General features: G+C 44.3%; 1 protein-coding gene across 1 annotated transcript in view; it reads right to left on the reverse strand.

The window, feature by feature from the left end:
• Positions 1–3,945: 3,945 nt before the first annotated feature.
• Positions 3,946–21,486, reverse strand: part of fam49bb (family with sequence similarity 49 member Bb) — a 36,942-nt gene continuing 19,401 nt past the window's right edge. The window contains exons 3-12 of the mRNA XM_027004334.3: positions 16,552–16,634; positions 14,363–14,484; positions 13,273–13,378; positions 10,820–10,959; positions 7,609–7,686; positions 5,939–6,055; positions 5,728–5,807; positions 5,408–5,534; positions 4,836–4,906; positions 3,946–4,351 (exon numbers count right to left, since the gene is read on the reverse strand). Of these exons, the coding sequence (XP_026860135.1) occupies positions 4,288–4,351; positions 4,836–4,906; positions 5,408–5,534; positions 5,728–5,807; positions 5,939–6,055; positions 7,609–7,686; positions 10,820–10,959; positions 13,273–13,378; positions 14,363–14,484; positions 16,552–16,624 (978 nt within the window). The 5' untranslated portion in view covers positions 16,625–16,634 and the 3' untranslated portion in view covers positions 3,946–4,287. The remainder of the gene's footprint in view (positions 4,352–4,835; positions 4,907–5,407; positions 5,535–5,727; positions 5,808–5,938; positions 6,056–7,608; positions 7,687–10,819; positions 10,960–13,272; positions 13,379–14,362; positions 14,485–16,551; positions 16,635–21,486) is intronic.

Genomic DNA, 21,486 nt, shown 5'->3' on the forward strand with positions numbered 1-21,486 from the left:
CTCTGGTCCGATGGATTGGTTGGTTGAAGCAGCACAGTTCAAATTTTTGTGTTGCCATCTTGGCAAATCCAGCTGTGATTATCTCAGTTTATTTCAGCTGAGATGAACGTGATTCAGGGAATAGCCTTAGAAATCCCAGCATGAAAGCTAATATCCCTTAATAACACAAACTTTAAAGTAGCATACTCTCAGTTGATGAAAAATGCATAGGAGGCCAATTAACATGTATTCTCTTGTGACTAAATGGCATAACTCATTGGAAGGATAAACCTTTACGAAGCATGCTGCCTTCATCAGGTGAATATGCTGTGAGCAAGAAGAGGTCTTTTCTCTTTGCACTTTTGTTATGTAATGAAAGGAGCATACAACAGTTGGGTCTTGTGGTTCGCTGTTGTTCTTGTCATGCAACAGTATGTCCCTCTTCTTTCTGTGTGAACTGGCTAATGTAGCTCTCATATCTGGCTAAATACTTTGTTCCTCTTTCTCTATAGTGTTTTACTCAGTGAAAGAACACTTGAACACAAGACAAGATACACTAATTATTTTCAATGAAAAAAACTGAAAAATTATTTACATTTTCAAGTACTGTTAGAAATGAAATATTTACAGTGAACAATCTATGTCATTTTGCAGCTCATAAGAAATATTACTGTTAATACTTTAAGTAGCATTAGACCTTCCTCTCCCCATAGACGAGGGAGGAAGTGAGGGGCGGGGTCTAATCATGGCTCTGGTCCCACTGCAGTATTCTTACCTGACTGTAAGCCACATGGTTCATTTGACAACATGACAGACAGCGGTAGTCTTGCTCATTAAATGTAGCCCATCACAGTGTCTTGGTTTGATGGGCTAATTGTTGATCCATCTGAATACATAGTACAGTATGCTTTTGTAATAAATGCTGAACAGAGAATTCTGGAAGATGAAAATAATTTTGAAAGCAAAAACCTGATTGAATATAATAACTACACACTCTAGATGAGACCAGACCATATTACCGAATGCTGGCTCTTACTAAGGCTTCAGCGCCATGCTTCATCAGAAACTATGCATCCCTGTTAGTTCAAATTTGGTCTTGAGGAAGTGCGTCCAAAGGAAACACATAGGGACAATTTCCCAGGGAGCTGCTCGGCTGCAGAACTCCCATAGAGCTTGGCTGCCAAATGAGAGTGCTCCAGTGCCTCTGGCTCATTTCTAACACTGGCATTCATTACAGCCACTATGATCTGGGCTTCACAGCACTTGCCAAAACTAAATGAAGTCATGAAATTTTGACAAGCTGGATTTTTTTTTACTTATTTTTCACTCCAAGAGAAAAAAAACTGAAAAGAAAAAAGAATCCTCCTATTGCTCTTATTTAGCATAGCCTATTCAGTAAACACTGATTAATTCTTAATTAACTATAATTAACTGATTATTAATTATAATAAAATGACTAAGTTTGGTACACAGCCATATTTTCCTAAAAACTGGATTGTACTTGCAGAGGAATCATTGGCGTCCTGTGCTAAGCTGCCCTTGCAGACCCACACATTAGAGCATACTGGGCATGAAAAATGAACTCTGACCACCATGCAGACCACAAGACTGCATGTAAGGGCAAGAGTGGATCGATCAGTATCCACTTACTGATATCTGCAGAATGCGTGTTCATACTAAGAGCAATTGAGTGCATCCAAATAATGTACTGCAACTGAACATCTACTCCCACATGTAATAACACCAACATCTGCATTACACAGGGATTGAAGGGAACCTTTGTAAAATTAATTGCGTATGTGTGTGTCTGAGTGGGACACACAGCACTGCTTTGGCATTACTTTTAATGAATATGGTCACACCCATAAAGAACATTGAACTGAACTGAGAGAGGGAAGGAGATTGCAAAGAAACAATCTCTTCAACTTTTTTTGATAGGATGAAAGCGTGTTATCTATAGCTTTCCCCATATATTTGAGGGTGTACTTGATGAACTTCTAGTTTTTGGCTAGTTTTCTCTGAATATATTTGGGGACTCTTATGATTGCTTTGAGCATGATATGACTAACCTCCAGCAACCTGTGTCTAATTGGCTGAATTAAATATTCACAATTTGTTTTGAAACTGGTACTTGACCATTTTTAATCAGATAATTGACTATTGTTTATCATGAAATAAAAAATAAACACAAATTACGGATTATTAATTTAAATATCTTTGTGCAATTCCTGCCTTTGAGCCAACCAGTTTAAACGGAAACAAACGCTCATTATAAGTTGATACAACCTTAAAGTTATGGTAATTTTCACTGTTATAGCACTAGGTACTTAATTGCCATGTATTCGCTGAACCTAATGCACTTTTATAAGCCTTGCAACATAATACATTCCCAATTATCATTGTGTACTTACTGAACTTTAAGGACACCTGGCTGAATTGTATTTCTGTACGAGGATCACCACAACACCCCACCCTTTTCCTCTCCAACCACTGCGCCACTGCAGAGGAGGTGGAGCCAGCCAAGAGTGGTACTTCCTTCCCTTACTCTCCACTCCTCCTCCGCGTGTCTTTCCCCAGTAGTGCTGCATACATACAGGACACACCCAGCTCCTGAGCTGCTCTCTCTCTGACCCTGACAATGTCCAGGACTCACTGCAGTGACTGTCCTCTCGCTTCTCTATGACCTTCATTTGTGCCTTCGGTTACTGCAGTACAACACGATCCAACCACTCAACTACAGCCACACCCTCTTTCTTTTATCTGTTTCGCAGCCCATACCTCTCCCACCTTGCTATCTCTTTTGTTCAAATTATTCCCCCACCACCACACAAAAAATGTGCAGCTCTTTGGTCCAACGGTATTAATCTCCGTACGCTGAATTATTTCAGCTGTCCCCAAAGTGTCACACCAAATCAAAATGAATTTTGCACGAGTTCACATAAAGTCTGAAAAGAAGACAGGAAAAGAGGCGACAGGCCAGTTAAGACAGTAACTGTACTTAAAAAAAAAAATGTAAAAAACAAACAAACAAAAAAAAAAACAGGTGAAAGATATATAAAATGTTTGGAAGAGAGAAAATAGAGAAAATAGAGAAATAAGATTTAAATCAGGCTGTAAAAATACTACATGTAGTGGCAAGCTGGGGCTCTGTATGAAGAAAGCATGTCGCTTTGTTCTCCTCAAATTTTAAATCATTTGTAGTCCAGTATTTTAGATTTCAAGTGGGTGGGTAAAGGAGATGGATATCCAGGAGGTAACTGGAGTAGGGACATTAAGGGCTTTATAGGGGGTAAAATTTGGCTGTATCTCAGTGAAGAAATATTACTGTGTCCACAAGGTCAAGTTTGCAAAATTTTACTGAAACATACATTCATAAAGAGAAAGAATGAGAAAGAAAGAGAGAGAGAGAGAGAGAGAGAGAGAGGAAAGGCACCTGGAGTGAACTGTAAAATCTGCTGAAAGAGTATTAAAACAAACCAAAAGGTACAAAAATGAAGCACTTTTAATTTTTTTTTTCCCCAAATAGCACATCGCAAGTAATCATACAACAAAAACTCAATAGATCTATTAACTGAACATAAATCTTGAAATTAGTTTTAAAAAGAAAGAAAAAAAAACACAACTATAAGAAAAACATAATCCAAGTTAATATCTAAAATATCTAAAACATGAACAGTACTATCAATCTCCATTCTGACAAGTACCATTTGAACAAGTGAAATGTAATTTAAATGTACTTTCTCAAATTTACACATAACCAGGCAAATAAATTTGAAACATTAGTTTGCTCTTATCTTAAATAGAGGAAAGACATTGTTATGTCATACAAAGCACATATTAAATATTAATTCAAACAAAAATAATATATATTCTCTCTCTCATATATGTATGTGTATATATATATATATATATATATATATATATATATATATATATATATATATATATATATATATATATAATTTTCAAGTCAAAGACACTCTTCTTCCCCTTTACAGGTAAAGAAGTTAAATTACAATAACCACAAAAATAATCCCACAATGCTTTTTTTTGTCCCCCATACGGTAGCTGCCATCAGTAACATGGCCATATTTTGCAGGTTTGAAAATATTTTTCAGGAGAACAGATTTGGCACAAACAGAAACACAGAATGGCAATAGCATTCACTTTATTTATTTTTTAAGAGAAGCATGTATCTGATTTTTATTTTCATATAAAAACATTCTGTGCTTAGCCATTGTTTGGGAGGGGGCGTGTCCCTGGAACAGTTGTGCAAGGCTAGTCATGTGTATAACCCAGAGTGGGTTATTACTGCAGCATGGTCTTAATGGTCTTAGCAGTAGAGTCATCGTGCAGATGCTTTGTTGTGTACCTACAGACAGAGAGAAATGTTATTTTACCCTCAGCTTGATATTCTCCAAATTCAACAAGACAAGTCATTTGTATTAATCTCTTTTATTTCTAAGAAGATTTGGGAATAGAAGCTAATTAACCTACAAGTTTGCAAGACGAACATATGCACCTGCTCAACATGTGCATATCGCTTTACTCAACTACTGATCAGTTTGATCCTCAGAATGAACATCTAGTATCCCAGAATTACAGTGTGTGCAGTTTGGTATATGATTTGATGCAGTGCTTACTGTCTCACTGTATGGAACACTGCATATGCTATAAATATGCTAAGCCACCTATACAATCCTCTAACAAGGATCATGTTCATTCCACGCTTTGAGACATACTTTGAGACATACTTTGCAATATTGTTGTCTTCATCCATGCTTCATAACATAATGAACCAAAGTTACTGTCAGCTATATAAAGATGATTTTTAGGATGTTTCCTCCGGTCCTTACCTGAGAGCGTTTAATAGGCCTTCCACACTGTTTGGAGGCTGATCTCTGAGGACTTTTATGCACCCTTTCATCTGAACAAAGACACAAACATCATAAAGTTAAAATGGCACTCCAATCATGAGAGGCCACAGTGATGGTAGCCATTGTGGTAGCTAACACAGTTGGCTTACTATCATTATCACTATGACAAATGATGGGTAAGGACTGAAGGGAGTGGAAGCAGAATCAAACAAACAAAAACCAGCTCTGATTCTGACTCATTTATACATCTCAAAGTGCTACAGGTACAATGCTGCATTTCAACATGTTTATTTAATATGAAATCTGTAACTCATCTATGTGAAAGCGATAATTAAGCAATTTCCCCTGCAAATATTTTAAATAAGCGTCCTCAGTATAACACGCCACTCCAGCTCATCAAGTGCGTTCTGAACAGGCTATGTGAAGTCACAGCAGTCCTGTGCCCGTGATCACCTTTCAACAAAATTCAAAGGCACGATGCGTCTTTTTAAAGGGACTTTCCGCAGCGGGCCTGCGGCAGGGAAGTGCTCCGTAGCAGAAGATCCACTCACATCTATTTTGGAGGACCTGGCGAAGGCGCCAACAGGATGGACGTAGTCATAGAGGATGATCACGCCCACCATGACCCGCAGGCAGAAGGATACGGTGTCCTCCCTGCTAAAACGGCTCCGGTACTCCCTGCAAAGTGCCACAGTGACGCAAGAGTGCTCAGGGCGTGATGGGGCAGGGTGTGCCACTGGGCCAGCCACTCCCTCCAATTCGTGTATGCAAAGATTCTGGGGTTTTTCATGTTCGAAATGTTGAAAATTTGTGTATTTAAAAATTTTTTTCTTTTCAAGATTGTGTTCAAAAGATGCCCTGATGAACTTACGGTGTCTCCAACATGACTTTGCAAACGCTGGCCATGGTGCTCAACACGTCTGTCGTGTTCTCAATAGGCAAGTTCTTGTTCTGTAAAAGAAAGCGCTGACTTTTAGAGCCACTGTGAGTAAGGCCGGGCGTTTTTCTTCATATACATCACGGACGTGCAAAAGGGACCGAGTTAGTAATGAACCCTTCACCGACAGCAATCGGTCTCCTACCTCAGACACAAACTTTGTCGTGCCGTCACTCATCGTCTTCAGCATGGGCGTGGCATCGGCATAAAATAGAGATATTCTATTGGCTAGCTCATTGTTGACCTCACTTTCTCCCTCTGCCTGCAAGGGGAATCGAAGGTGGTCATTGCTTTGAAGAAGAAAAAAAGTAGCGTGATAAGGCAGAATCTGTTGATCATGGAACTGGTGACGCCATTATGGCCACAGAATTAATGGAAAAATAAGTTAAATTTATGGCAGCAATCAAAAATCAAATGACATGGAAAACAGGTTGATTAAAGGGTGAAAGAGACAGAAGTGTTTCCCTACCAAGGAACAGAGTTTTGGAGGGGTTATTTTGTCCCAAATTTCAGATGAAAATCAGCTATACACCAGAAAATTACACACAGTCTAATATTCAGATGTTTGAAGGTGTTGTTGATGTGCCTGAAGCCCTGGGTCAAGCATGTGAGAACTACACTGTCGAAGATGGCGGATCTCCAGGAGCAAGGTATACATTATTAACTGGCTCACAAGGGTTGAGCTGTGCCTTACAAACCTGTCTTTTTTTGTCTTCTCCTCTGGTGCGGTAGTCAAGGAATAAGTTCCAATGCAACAAAAAAAAGGACTCGCACACAGAGAAGAAAAAAAAAGTTCAGACTAGAGTCTGGATTTTATTTCCATTTGTTACATTACAGACCTAAACAGACGAAAAATGGATTTTGTTTTAAATATTTTTGACAGAAGCCAAACTATTCAGGGCTAATTTCACAAAAGCCACCAAGGCTCAGGGACAGCTAAGAAAATATGAACTCTCTATAGTAAATTTGCATGACTTCATAAATGAGTGAATTCATTATACAGTAAATTACGTACACCTGTGCATTCTGGTGGGACCAAAAACAAAAACAAGTTCCTGAATTAAACATGAGTTTAGGTTAGCACCAGCACAAGCCAGCCTGCTGGCTTATTTAGCTCTGTTTCTGTCCCATGGCCCAGGGGAACTGCTATGGCTGAGGGGTTACTGAGTCTGGTAGGGAAGTATAAGAAGGGGAATACCAGACCCACTCCTCTTGACTGAGTGTTGGGCAGCGAGGAGTCCCTCAGGGTTGAATATTAGGCAGGTCCCAGATCAGATTTCAAGTCCTGAGAGAGTGGTGTCTCGGGGGAGTGTGTGCAGCTGACTACAGTTCAGGTGCAAGAGTGCATGTCGGTGCACCTCAGTGCACTTTAGCAAGAACCTCAAACTTGCTAACTTTCCCTTTGGGAGCCCATTTCCTGTTTGGAGCTCAGTAGTCCCTTGAGGGACATTTGTATTTTTGTGTGTGTGTGTGTGTGTGTGTGTGTGTGTGTGTGTGTGTGTGTGTGCGTGCACTGGTAAAATGGCATAATGTGGTAAAGAAGGCTGTTAGTGAAATTGCACACAGTTGGCATAAAATTGGGAATACCCTTTCGAATAGCCCTATTAACTCTGAAAAAAAAATGGAGGGTAGAGAGAGGATGTGGAATTGAGCATCTGCGTACACGTACACACACACACACACACACACACACACACACACACACACACACACACACACACACACACACACAGCAATGGAGGAATGAGAAAAATAAGCAGAAGTAAACAGGGCTTGTACAAAATGAAAAATGGCACTGTTTTATTGGGAACTCACTGGAACATTATTCATCCTCATGCGGCTCAGAGTCCTCCGGTAGTAACTGAAGTCGTTCTGTATAGCGGGATTTGTCATCTGAAGGGGAAAAAATGAAAGTTTTCTCAAAACACTATTTGCTATTCGCACATAACATCGTGTGTGCACTGGGAGCCCGAGTGGCACCAGACTGCCTGTCTTTAGTAGTACTTCAGCTTCTGTATGAGGTTTTCCGTGACAGGCGCATTTGACGAACACAGAGTAAACATAGCTTAAGGCAGCCTGGAACATAAAGAGGCAATAACAGGATTAGCCATAGCTTTGCTTAAATAGGTTTTGGTTCCCCCCATTTGCCAAGATGGCCCTTTTCTTTGCAGTGCTTGGCTAGTCAGGATCTGCGAACAGCCACTTGGCAGAACATCTCGGAGTTGAGGCTAAGTGCTGTAGACAGGTTGCCTGTGATGAGAGAGCAAGCAGTGTGGAAATGTAGCTTAACGAGAGATACATGCTTGTTTCGGGGAGGGGGGGGCACTTTCAGGGTTGCGCAGGAGAGAGTGAAGTGAGAGACAATAGTGGGGGTCAGACACTGAGGCCTCTTTAGGACTCGTGGGTAAAGAGGTCACATGATCATTCTTAATAATTTTGATAGAAATTACACCATCGAGGCTGTCTGTGTCATATCCCATTTTTCCTTACATGTCGAAGACATGTTTGAGCTTGTCTACAAATTGTAAATGAAAACAAAAATGTTGCAGTTTTTCAAAACTGTTTTGTTTAAACCCATAAATGCAAGATAACCTAATTTGATCAGTACAGCCTAAGCCAAATATAGCATATTATACCAGTTAGTTCTGACCTGACAATCTGATTGGTTGAGAAGCGTTCTTACTGTGCCGATATTTGTGATAACATGGGTTTTTCACACCAAAACTGTATCACACCGCTGCGTGTTGCTTAGTAACTGCTAGCTTTATGCACCCAACCCTTAGTTATTTGTGCATATACAAAATGGGAAATTAATACAGTGGATGACTTTTATAAGAACATTTGACCCACAGCCCATTTGGTCAGAGTATGAAACAGTGTGTGACTGTAGATGCACATCAAATTCTGAATATGTCATTATTTGAAAACGTTTAGGTCGCCTGCTGTGACAGTACACCGAGGCCAGCAGTGATATGAGCCAGGCTACTGAATGCATGTCCTCAAGAGCGACGTTTTCTCTCCAACTGCACAATGCACAGAAATGTACAGATAGCAGAGTAACCCTAATAATCCCAATTCTATCTTTTAATTCTTGAAATATTTTATTTTGGTTTTTGTTTTGTTTTTTTCTTTCATTTTCATATTCATTCCATACTAATATTACTTGGTAGTGCCACATACACCGTATGCCATTTATACTGTGTGAGGCAGGCAATTGTTTCTATTGCATAGAAACAAGTTTATTGTGAAGCTACTTTTTGATGGAAGTAATTGCCAATATTAAAAATAATTAGCATTACATTTTGGACTTCTTTATTTGTTTATTTCGTAGAACTGTTGTATAAAAGCAACAGGCAACTCCAGGTTGTGAGCAGTTGATCTACGTTGCAGGGCCTCACCTTTTCCAAATGCCACCACTCAGGTTATACGCATTAACACACTTCCTCTTGTTTTATACTGCAGTTATACAACAGTTCTACAAAACAAAAACAAAATAAAGAAGCCCACTTTTACCCTCAAAGTTGGCAGTTTCACACACTGAAAAGCATTGTTTGAAGCTCCTGGAATGGCTACAGTAGGAAGACCAGTGATGGCCTACAAACTGCACCTATTACCTTCAAGAAAATGTCTAATTCAACAACACTAGCGGAAGGCCAGCCAACCAGCATTTTGTAATGTTTCTAGAACGTTACAAATATGCCTTCAAGAGCAAAAGCCCCCTTCTCTACCATGAGAAGATCCATATCAACTCCGCGGGTTGGTCTGTTACTCTCCAGTATGTGTTCGGCAGTGCCATTTTCAACAGCCCATCCTAGTCCATAGCGTGCTGCACTGGCAGGCTAAACTAGGTCAGAGTGCCAAGCTGGGAGGAGGGCGCGGATGGACGGAGGCTGGCATGCGACCTGACACTCCCCTACCTGCCCGCTTTTAGCGCCCCCATCAGGGGGCTCTTTATCTGGGCCATCCCATCCCACTGCCACAGGGTGAAGTGGTGTGTGTGTGCGCGCGCGTGTGTGTATTCTAGCACAGACACAGAGAGAGAGAGAGAGAGAAGAAAGAGGAGAGTGAGGGAGAGGAAGAAACGGAAGAAGGCAGTCACGTTATCGCTGGGGCAAGCAAGGCTTGGGTTGGACTGAAGTGCATGTGATTGCTCATGAAAGTCATGAGGTCGGCTGCCCTGGCTGCATTAGGTGGGATACCAGCCAGCCTGTAAATGCTCTGCCAGGGTCTCACACGTTGACACGCGGCCAAGTGGAGCAGGGCTTGTTAGATAAACTAACCGGCATGACCCACTGCTGATAAAGGCCACTGGAAAATGTACACTAACTCTAGGCAATGAGGCCTTTGGTGAGGAAAGGGGTCTCAACAGCACAATTGGAGGCATCTGTGTCATTAGGAACTGCCAGAGAAAAAGGGGGCCAAGAACAAAATGACAAAAATGAGAAAAGATTCATATTTCCCTTGTTCCCTTAACCCTTTAAAAGTTAGCTGGTAATTAGCTAGAATTAGTACATTGCTGTGCCATATAATCCTTGGTCGATTGCTAGCATTTGTGAAAAAAATGCTCATTTGAGAACAAATACTCCAGAGCCCCAAAGGACACACTGTGACTGTCCTAAGGTACACTTCTCTCAAAAACATTTAAAATCACAAGTAATGAATTAAAACTAGATGGCAAGAGTTTGCATTTTTCTAATGGACTTGTGCCATCTGGTTCAGTTGAGCTTTCACTGATTGTGTTTTCATGAACAGGCATCACAACCTCTCATCTGACAACTATAAAGCAAATCATCACTGTGCCATCTCATTGATTAATGGGCTTCCATTTACTGTTGTTTTTTTGTTTGGTTTCTTTTTGGCAATGGTGTCTGACCTGAATATTGGCTGTGCAATCTCTTGCAGGGGCCTGTTTATAAAACATTTGTGAGATGCAACATCGTTTTTGTCTGAACCACTTATCATCGGCAATCTGCTATTTCGGAAAAGTAACCTGGATATTAAAAGTGGCCCTTTTGGTACGTCTCACCTTGAGCTCGTCGAAACAGAGTGTGAAGTGCAGGATCTCGGCGAACTGCTTGGCGAGCGCCTGCTCACGCTCCAGGTGCTGCGTGGGATCACTATACGTCTCATTGGTCAGGGCTCGCAAAAGGCTGTGCAGTGCTGCTTCTAGAGGTGGGGCAAAGGTCAACCGTATACATTACTGGCACGATCTGAGTTTTCGGGTAGAACACATTAAAACATTTAGCCTTAACGGTAGTTTGCCAGTAAGAAGTTAATATTTTGATGCATTCTACACTGTAATCATCATTGCAAAATCTACAATTTATATTCGATATGATTACTGTAATCTATATGTTTTTAATCCCTACCAAATAGATTATAAGATTACGTTCTAAAGCCTTTTGTAGGTTTACTGGTCAGCTACATTATCATCCCCAACATTGCTCATAACACACAGTACATTCAAAACAGTAGCAAGGTCACATACCAAAACATTATGCAAAGTCAGTGGCGATCTAATGTGAAAAGGATGTATGATCTAATACTGAACTGATGAGACTCATACTCCCACCTCCTATCTGTAAATGTCTATGTCTCAGCTCCTAGCAGCTCAGCGTGTAATGGCCACAGTGGAGCTCTGAAGGCCCGAAAAACGTGTGTGTCAAGCACACAAGCTGAGCGTGATCCACATCTCCCAGTCCTTACTGTCTACCCTTCGAGACTTGGTAACCGCACAGCATGCTGGAGCGATTAGATTACGTAACACGGAATCTGCCAAATCTGATACCAGCTGTTTCAGTCCTAGCTTTGGTTTCATTTTTGGTCGCAGCCTGCGACAGATTACACGCACTGGGTCAGCACGCGACAGATAACGCACATTTGGCCATGAGGTTTAACTGTTCATTCCAACACAGAGCTGTCTTCGCCTTTTGAGAATTAAGTGCGCCATTTGAAACAGATCGACTGGGAAACAAAAGGAAATCAAAAGGAAAAGGAAGATAAAAATAAAGGAAAACAGGGAAAAAGCATCTCTCCGAGGATTGCATTTCCACCACTGCTCCTGCACGGCACATTTTTTCTCGCCAGTCTCTGAATTTGGATCCCCCCCCCCAAACAAGTTCTAAATCACCTTCAGCAATACACAGCTGTTCAATCTCAGACAGAGAAGACAGCCAGAGGAGGAAGGCAAGCGCGGGGGTGGTGGGCAGGCCAGTGATCCGAGGAGAAGCAGTATGGCTAGCAAATTGAGCCGATTCGCCGTATGCTAACGACCTCCATCTGCTGCAGACAGTGTGGTGGGGAGGGCTGAGAGAGGAGGGGATGCTGGGAATAAAAAATGAGCGTGGAAGTGCATTTCTTGCCATCCTCGGGCTGGAGCAGGTGAAGCGCAGCGCACGGAGAGTCTGGCAGCACCGCGGTGGAAGTGAACCTCGGGGTGGGCGAGGGAGGTGGAGTGTCACTTCAGATCAGAGCAGAGCAGAGGGAGAGCAAGATGGGGGACACGTTACACACTGTGGTGCCCCGCAGACACTAAACCAGAAGCGGATGCATTTCTCCAATGCGGGACATCAGACCGGCCTTTCACGAAGGGAGTGGACTTTGACTCTTTACTTAACTTGGTTTTGATTTCACATGAGCCCTGAATTAGCAGCAAGCAAGACTCTTAATTACACGATGAGCACAACTAAGAGGACATTTGGCATCGCTCGGCAGCGTACGAAGACACGAGTACAGAGAAAAATGGCAGTTTGATTGAGCCATGATATGTGATGGAGAGAGGGAAACCCCCTCAGGACGGTTGGATTAGTGCGTCCTGGCGGGTGACATCTCTGACCTACTTTGCAGGGTTATCGTATAAGCCGCATGCTCGGAGGCACTCTAACGCGCTCAAAGAGACTTAAAAGGTCGAGTTCGGAGGGGGGATTTAGAGCAAGACCTGACCTCTGACCCCAAGTGTCTGCCCCACTCTCTTCCCCTGCTCTCCCCGATGGACTCTCCTCCAAGCCGACGAAATCACTACCCCAATCGCATCTGAGCAGCAGAGGGTCAGGGCGATAGTCATGGCTGTTTTCTCCGTCTCACTTTCTCCTTCCACAGTCACTGCAATTATGGTCTCTATGTGCCAGTTTAAGGTCGGAACTGGATATCAAAATTACCATCGAGTATTTCCTAAAGCAGCTTTAAAAAAAAATTAAATAACATATGAACAATAAACAATGGCAAAAAAAAATAATAATTTCCTAACAGCACAATATCTGCAGTGCAGTTCTAACACTGCCAGCTGGAGGTTGGAGGGTCGCACATGCTTGCATGTGCTTGCAAACACATCAGGTCAGGATTTGTGCGATTGTTTTTGCCAAAATGTTCACAGTTCAACAAGCAAGCTGGGGGGAACCATGGAGGCAGAATGGAAGAGCACCAGCACGGGCCATTTAGGCCCTGCAGCGTCTACCTGTGAGGCAGTGGGAGAGGTCTTACCTAATCTCTGCGAGAACTGGTAGAAGGTTTTGAGTTTGCCCACGAGCGGCAACACAGCAGTCCAGGCCTGCTCCTGCAGTCCCTCGTCGCTTGGGTTCTGGATCGCCTGGAGGGGAAACCGGAAAAAGCCATCGCAACTGCAGGGAACCAGCGCTCCAACACAAGGCCGCCACCCCGGAGAGGAATGCGACTTATGCAGCGTGTCACCAAACAGTTCATCCAAAGATGTGCTACAAGGTTCTGGTCAGGTTTTGGTCAAGTTATGGTATAGTTAGAGACACACACACACAAATTGTATCTTATGTTTTTCTTTTAATATATACTGTTATGATCGTAAAAATAAATAAATAAATTTAAAAACAACAACAACAACACAACAAACAGCTGTGTGCTGTCATTGCAGGTCCACATTAATTATGAGTAGGATTTGATTTTTCTCTGTTGAAGAATGGCGTGAGACTGAGTGAAATAAAAGAAGACATAAAAGGCTACATTCACTTCCATTCACCAGTAACTGTGGCAAAGCTGGCGTACCATGGCAACTGCGTCGGTATAGCAACAGTAACCACGGAAATATGAGCATCAGTCACACTGACACTGAGTGAGTGAGGTGCGAACAAATAGAAAATTGAATTTCAGGCTTTCACCACAAGGAAGATCTGTTAATGTACTGCTCCTTCAATGTCTATCTGTATAATTATAAATCTATAATAATGGTTAATATCTGATTCAGAAAGTGATTTGGGGGAGACGTGCATGCACAGACCCAAGCATGTGTTTGTTTTGGTACATTTATGTGCTATTTTTTCTATGGGGAAAAGAGAGGCAATCTACCTTGTCAAGACAGGACCATAAAAAATTTAGCTTTTTAAAAAAAAATCATTTAAATATTACATTTTTTTAAAAAGAATTAAATATTTTTTAAGAACTTAATTTAAGTTATGGTTATTAAGGTTAAAGTTATGTTTAATCTTAGGAACAGGCTGAGAAAGTTATATATTGATAAAACACGTAACATACTACTCCTTTGCCCTGAAAGTTTACATAGACAAACGTGTGTGGGTGTGTGTGTGTGTGTGTGTGTGTATACCTCTCTTATCGCTTGCGTTGCTCCTTTATAGGCCCTCAGCTCATCAAGGACAGTACGAGCTTCCTTCAGGACCACGTCCACCTGCTCCCAGATCTCCTGCTCGGCCTCTGTAGGCTGTGCGTCTGTATCAAGCAAGCAAACACAAGCTGCCAGTCACTCTCTGCGGCATCTGTGTAGCACAGGGAGTGCCACGGCCATGTGACATTCCTTGGCTGAGCTTCGACACTCCAGTTACACGTATTAAAAGCAGGAGCTCGGAGGTGAAGGGTGAGAGTACAGCTCTGCTTGGTGGTACGGACGAGCCAGAGGGTGAGCCGCCGTGCTGAACAGGCCCGGTTTGGGCAGAGGGGGCCCGGTTTGGGCAGAGGGGGCCTGAATGCTCCAGGGCTGCCAACAACAACGCAGGCAACCAGCACGAATGCGGCAGAGTCGGAACGCGGCGGCCGAGATCACCCTCGCAATCGGAGCCGTAAACCTGAAGTGCAGAGTTTTCGGAGCTGGAACCAGGCTGTCTGTCTGAGGAGAGACCTTGGGCTCGACCCCAACCTACACCTAACCACTGTGGGCGCTAACCACGGTGGGGGGGGCTTCAGAATCTCTTCCGCTGTATCAGCGCTCACGTGCTAAAGTTTGACTGTAAGCAGGAACTAGGCCAAGTCAGGGAGAACAGCGACAAATGGGGTCAAAGGTGAACATATGGCTGCTGGTCTTTCACACAGAGGCTTCAGTACTTCCTATAGGCAACTACAACTTCTGCCTCCATCAGATTCATGAACGGCCCCATAGCGCCCCCTTTCTGTGACCACTGAAACAGACACGCGTTTACTACGGCAAGGTGGTAAAAACCCAGAGTAGACACGCTTTCTGCCTTTTCTTGTCCTTCTTTATCTTCCTCACACGCCCTCTCATTCCATCGTCACACATGGAAGCACCTTGACTCCTGGAGCATCCACAGGTGTATGCAAATTTAACTGTGCTTTTGTCTGTGTGGGGTTATTGGGCGTGGGGGGGTTAGGTTTGGGCGGGGCATGCGTGCATTTGTGTGTGTGTTCTTAATTGTAAGCCAGGTGGTATGGTGGATTTTGTCCACCAGCAGGGCATACATGTGTGAGGAAAACAAAAATAAATAAATAAATGTCATTCTTTAGCAAACTCTTATTAAATATAAAAAAAACTCTTATTAAATTTATTAAATATATAAATAAAACACACAAAAAAAATACCTCCTTTATTTCTGTTTTAAAAAGAAATGTATTAATTTCTATGAATTATATGTGAAACATTTTCACATATCTTAGCAGAATTAGTGTAATGAAGATACACTAGTTGTTGAACCATGGTGTGCTGTATGGTACCACACATGGAGTCTACCACCACAGCTATCATCACCCTGTCTGAGTCGACTTTGTTCATACAATATGCTTATCATGTAATACTTCTCAGATTGTATAGGCCTGTTAATTTACGGTCACAAACACATGAGTCTGGCATATGCCGACAAACTGACATCATAAAAATATCATATTTGTTTCTTCAATCAGAAAGAACAAGATTTTGTTACAGTGTAGACGAGCCATATGGAGGAATGATAGTAAACCCAGACTTGAAAAACATGAAGGGAGAATAGCAAAAAAAAAAAGAAGGTTTTTTCAATTTTTTTTATATATATATAAAAAAGACAAAATTATGTGATGGCCACCAGGGATACACTTTCAGTGGTTCCAGGAACAGGAAGAGAGCTGTGGAAACCCGGTCCCTTCTGCTGCCTACCCAGAAGCCTCGCAGCCAGAAGGCAGCTCAATAACCACGGCAACCTCAGCTGAGGTGAACATGCCTTTGCTGCTATCTGTTGGATTCTGGTATGATTAATATACCATCACTAAAGTGGAATATATTGTGTTTCACTGGTCACGAATTGTGCTAAATGGTAGTTTATTTGGAATTTCAAAAAGTGCTCCTTAAATCTTAATTTAATCTTAAATTTCAAAACACCCCCATGCCTGACCCCATACCTTCAGTAACCTGCCTACTGAAAGGAAACCCTTGAGTGAAGCGGCAGGCCAGCATGAGATGCCTCACTGCCGGAGGTACATGAGGGGGTTGATATGGGTGGGGTTTAATGTCAGAATGCTATGTTAGATTGCTAAATACGTTTGTACCATTGTTGAGTGAAAGAGTAAAAATCTTACTTTCAAAGTCGAGGAAGAAATTGGGCTCCTCATCAAGGTCTGTACATGTCAACACTTTCAGTAGGTTCCCCATGACAAGGTACCTGCCGAGAGAAAGAGAGAGAGCATTTAACTGGCACGAACCGAAGAAAACATGCAAGTGGGTGTCTGCATGTCTGCGAGGCAAGAAAGAGAAACTAAGAAAAAGGAATGTTGTATCGACTGAGGAATCTGTTGAATGAGGGGCATGAAGACCACCTGAGTTGCCCATTAAAGATTTTGGGGTTTTTTGTTTTGCTCTTTGGATCTTGAAATCTCACAGTCACCCAGGGGTCCAGATGTGCTACCCACCACCCACCCAGCCTACCTGCCAAGCCCCAGCCTTCTCCAGACTGGCTGTGTGGTTTTCCTGCACAAGCTTACCCTACCAGATGTCATTGCATTGCCACCCCCAACCACAACCCTTTGACACACACACACACACAGAAATAGACAGACGCTCTACATGTGAGTTACGGGAATTCTTGTGCTTTGCTGCCTCATCCCAGCCATGCGTGTCTGCTTACAGCTTCAGCGCGGTTGCCTGTTGAGGGGCCCAGGGTTTCACCGTCAGGATTTAAGAAATAAAAACATGGCACATGACCGTCACAGAAACCGGTCCTGGAAATAGCTCTTCTCCTGAAGCCTTGCGGTGAAAGGGAGAGGGCCCTGGACGACAGCATGGCTACCGAAGACCTAATTCACACGGCGCATGTCCAGCAACAGCATTCTGTATTCCTTGAAAGGTGCAAATCCCGCTAGTCCAGGAAGTTCAGACTGATGCAGGGAGCCTTGTCTGCTGCGCGTACGAGGTCAAGCCTTTACGACTTTCAAACCCAGCGTTTGGCAGACGGCACCCCGCCACAATTTGACAGGTTAAGAATCTTAAAGATTTTACAGTTGGAGGAATCTGTCGGTTGATTCTTAGAAAGTGGGAGGGGGATGTATGCACCTGAGAGAGAGAGAGAGAGAGAGAGAGAGAGAGAGAGAGAGAGAGAGAGAGAGCACCATTCCCATGCTGCACCTGTCCCACCCTGGCCAGTAAAACCTGTAGGCTGGTGAACGGGTTTTGCACCGAAGTCTGGAAGCTCACACAAAACACATACACCCCCAAACCCGCCCACGTGCACCCTACACTCCCACCCCACACACTTTATCTTCACAGTGGGCTGAGAAGTTGCCTTTCTCAGTAGGTAAGGAGAGAAACCACAACTGGTGCATAATCCTCCACCTGGCAGACAGGAAGACAGCATCAGAGAGGGAGAGAGACGCAGCCAGACAGAGAGAGACCACGTATGTCTAACCGGAGGATGTTCTCACACTGATAGCAGGAGTGTTACGTCATCACCTTCCGTATTAGGTCAGGTGGCTCAGAGATTTCCTCAGACAGGTACAACGCCACGAACGGGCACATTCTGTTTTCTTCAGGCAGCTTGTTCCGAAAAGGCAGACGCAGGAAGACCCAGGAGCTTCAGAACTGGTTCTGCGAGATGCCAGTGACTACCGTGCACAGAGCTGAAGCTAGCACGGTGCGGACAGCTTCCCCAGAGCAGCTGCTGCTGTCCTGGGTTACTGCTGAAACGGTTAGCTGGTTGAAATCACTTTAACAAAAGATGCTAGAACTGCTGTACGATGGCAAGAAAAGCTGGTTGAAATCAGTTTAACAAAAGATTCCGGCACTGTTGCGCAAAGGCAACATGAATGTTGCCATATGTGCCCATGAGGGGATACTGGGAGAAATGGACGAAGGAAAGGAGCAAAGAGCCTGAGACAGATTATTGGGGGGCCGGGGGGGTTTACAACACATCTGAATCCATGAAAATGTTTGTGACAAACCACATTATCGGGGGAAAACTCCCTTTTACTGGGGCAGGGGCGGAAAAGAGCAGACGCCAGCGTGGCTTTTAACACACTCCCTCCTCGTTTCAATAATCCGAAGCAGCATGCCGCACCCAGCGCTCCGCTCATCTCCTCGGGCTGCTGAAGGCCTGCTGGAATTATGCAGCTCCCGCACTTAACAACTACTGGAGGCCTGAAGTCGGCTGAGGGAACGAGGGAGCGGAAGCACAGCGGGACGAAAGGGATGGGTCAGACTGGGCCATCGCGATGGCACACGACCAAGAATTCCCACGCCTCTGGCTGCAGGATGGGTGCACCCCACCAAGTGTCTAGCCACATCCAGATCTACAGCAGGACAAGCTGCTGACAGACAGCACATCAACCTGGACAAATAAAGGGACCCAAAATGACATGGTACCGAATTCTCTGCCACGCAGCCATCCATGAACAGAAGCAAAATTCACTCACTGTTCTGGACGGATGCAGCTACTCTCTTCTGAGAGTACACACACACAATCTAAATCTGAAGGCGTGAAAGGTGCGGTCAGCTCCCCTCTGAGTCTGTAAATACAAGCAGGATCTCAGTATTTATTCACAAACTCAGGGGGGCTCAAGACTAATGAGACCACTTTAGCTTCAGTGACTCACATGGTCAGGGCAGGCCAGAGAACATCACTTTAGACTTCAACCTTTAGCTCACTCATTCATACCTCGGCAGAGAGCAGGGGTCAGACAGAGGTGGGAGGAGGAGCTCTCAAGCGAGTCCCCGACCCACGGGAACGAAGACTCCCTTATACAGGCTCCATAACGGTGTTAGACAGAGACTGGCATAGACTGGGGGCAAAGAGGAGTTCAGAATGATGGAACAGGAGGCAGAATAAGACACAGTGTGAAATAAGCATTCAGAGACCAGCTGAGCTTAATGTAGCATTAACTAATGTTAAGGAATTTTTTAAAAGATTCCTTAAGTGGTCTTCTGGGCCAGACTCGGAACTGTTTCCGACAGCTCAGTGAGTGTTAGTGGGTAGCAGCGCGGCGCTTTACTGTACGCTACTGTCCTAACTGCAGCACTCCACCTGGCTGCCCGTGTGGGGAAGGGGTGGGGAAGAGATGCAGCCAGACAGTGTTCGCCCTGTGCCCGATCTGTACCCGCCCTGTGCCCGATCTGTACCCGCCCTGTGCCCGATCTGTACCCGCCCTGTGCCCGATCTGTACCCGCCCTGTGCCCGATCTGTACCCGCCCTGTGCCCGATCTGTACCCGCCCTGTGCCCGATCTGTACCCGCCCTGTGCGTGCCCTGTGCCAGCCCCTGGTGCACTGCAACGTGTCCCACTCACACTGCAGCAAGGTCACGCCAAGGACACAATCACCCTACAAACCCCACTGGTCACAACACCAGTGCAAGATCTGTCCTTTCTTATGAAAAACAAAGACGTACTACAGAACCATCACAAGTAACTCTGTAAATAAACAAATAGCTCTGTGCAGGCAAAACCATATGTCATACGGTTATACATTTCAAATGTAGTGTTTTCAGATTTTGGCTTTTTAGACATAAGCTCATTAAATATTTAAGAAGGTAAACCTAATACATGGGACAAAGAACTGGTATCAGTAGTGTATTGAGAGACAGAGAGAGTGTGTGTGTAAGTGAGTGAGTGAGTGAGTGTGTGTGAAAAGATGGGATGCGGTTCATGTAATGGATGATGTGGTGTCAGAACTGGAAAGCATGAGTGAGGCCTAACCAGCAGGAGGGTCAGTGGGATGTTTGACCCGCAGGGCTGCTGGCTCACCTCTGCCTGTGGACGCCATGGCTTTAGGGGTGCACACCATTTTAAGGCTTTTTCGCCGCGACTGTAAGGCCAATTCGTGGTGGTCCCCGAGGGCGGAGGGGCTCTCTGCATGAGCTCTGACTTCTGAAGAGGGGCTGCTTGCGCTTTGGTACCACCACCCCCACCTCCACCCACCCCTGGATGAGAGCTCGTACACCAGAGCACAGAAGCGATGGCGGGAACAGGGGGGGTTGGAGGTGGGAGGATCATCTGAGGCCGCAGGGCAAATTCACTCCTACACTTTGATTGGTTGAAGCCTGGCTCCCCTACATTCCTCTGTATCCATGGTGCCCAAAAAAGCTGGTGCGGCTGAAGCCAAGCCGAGAGCCAATGAGAGCAGAGCTCAGGGTGGGTTGGGGGGGGGGGGGGTATGGTGACTGAGGCGGTAGTACGACTTGAAAGCCTCCATGTGAATACATGAATGGCGATGAGGTAATGCACCAAAACTCCAACCTAACAGAACAGCGTGAAGGGAATGAAGGGGATGGATGCTGGAGTATAGAACATCCCACATTCTATCCCATTAGTAGATTAGCCGCTGCAGAGACAAACCACACGAGCTGACCTACTTACCCAATTCAGGTCAAGATGCAAAAATAGAAAGAAAAAAAAAAAACCAAAAAAAAAAAACCACACACATATGGCTCAAGGCAGCATATAGTACGGATACTCTTCCCCAACCACAATAGTATTACAATATTATTTCTAAATCTAAAATGAATGAGTTTATATTTAAAAATGAAGGATATTGTGTCTTTTCCTCTTAGAGTCTCCCATAGTAGCACTACACATGCAGAGCATCTGCACACAGTCATCCAGGAATGGTGTCGCAGCCTCCTTTAATACAGCGGGTGGGGGTGCACGTGCCTGGCCGTACTACGCCCGCTCTCCAGCGCGGGAGGAGGGGATAACCAGAAGCCCGCTCCCCCCTCTCTCTCTCAGTCACATGGGCAGCGCTGTGGAGGAGCTGGGTGCTCCCCTGGCAGCGAGGCAGGAGATGGAGAGAGAGAGAGAGAGAGAATGAGTGTGTGTCTGCATAATGTCCCTTATACACCTAATATGTGAAAACGACAATCATGAAACACGTGTGTTTTAACAGCTGCTTGAACCCTGTGATAAGGACAGTTGAAGCAGTGCAGGACCTGGTGCTCCCAGCCCAGCACCAGGGGCGCCAGGTCTTCATCACGTGGGGCATCGCCTGGCTTGGCCCTAAGCCTTCGGCCCAGTTCAAGGCACGTCAACGAGG

Source organism: Electrophorus electricus, chromosome 1 (genome assembly GCF_041902795.1).
Source record: "Electrophorus electricus isolate QZ-2024a chromosome 1, ASM4190279v1, whole genome shotgun sequence".
Taxonomy (NCBI): Eukaryota; Metazoa; Chordata; class Actinopteri; order Gymnotiformes; family Gymnotidae; genus Electrophorus; species Electrophorus electricus.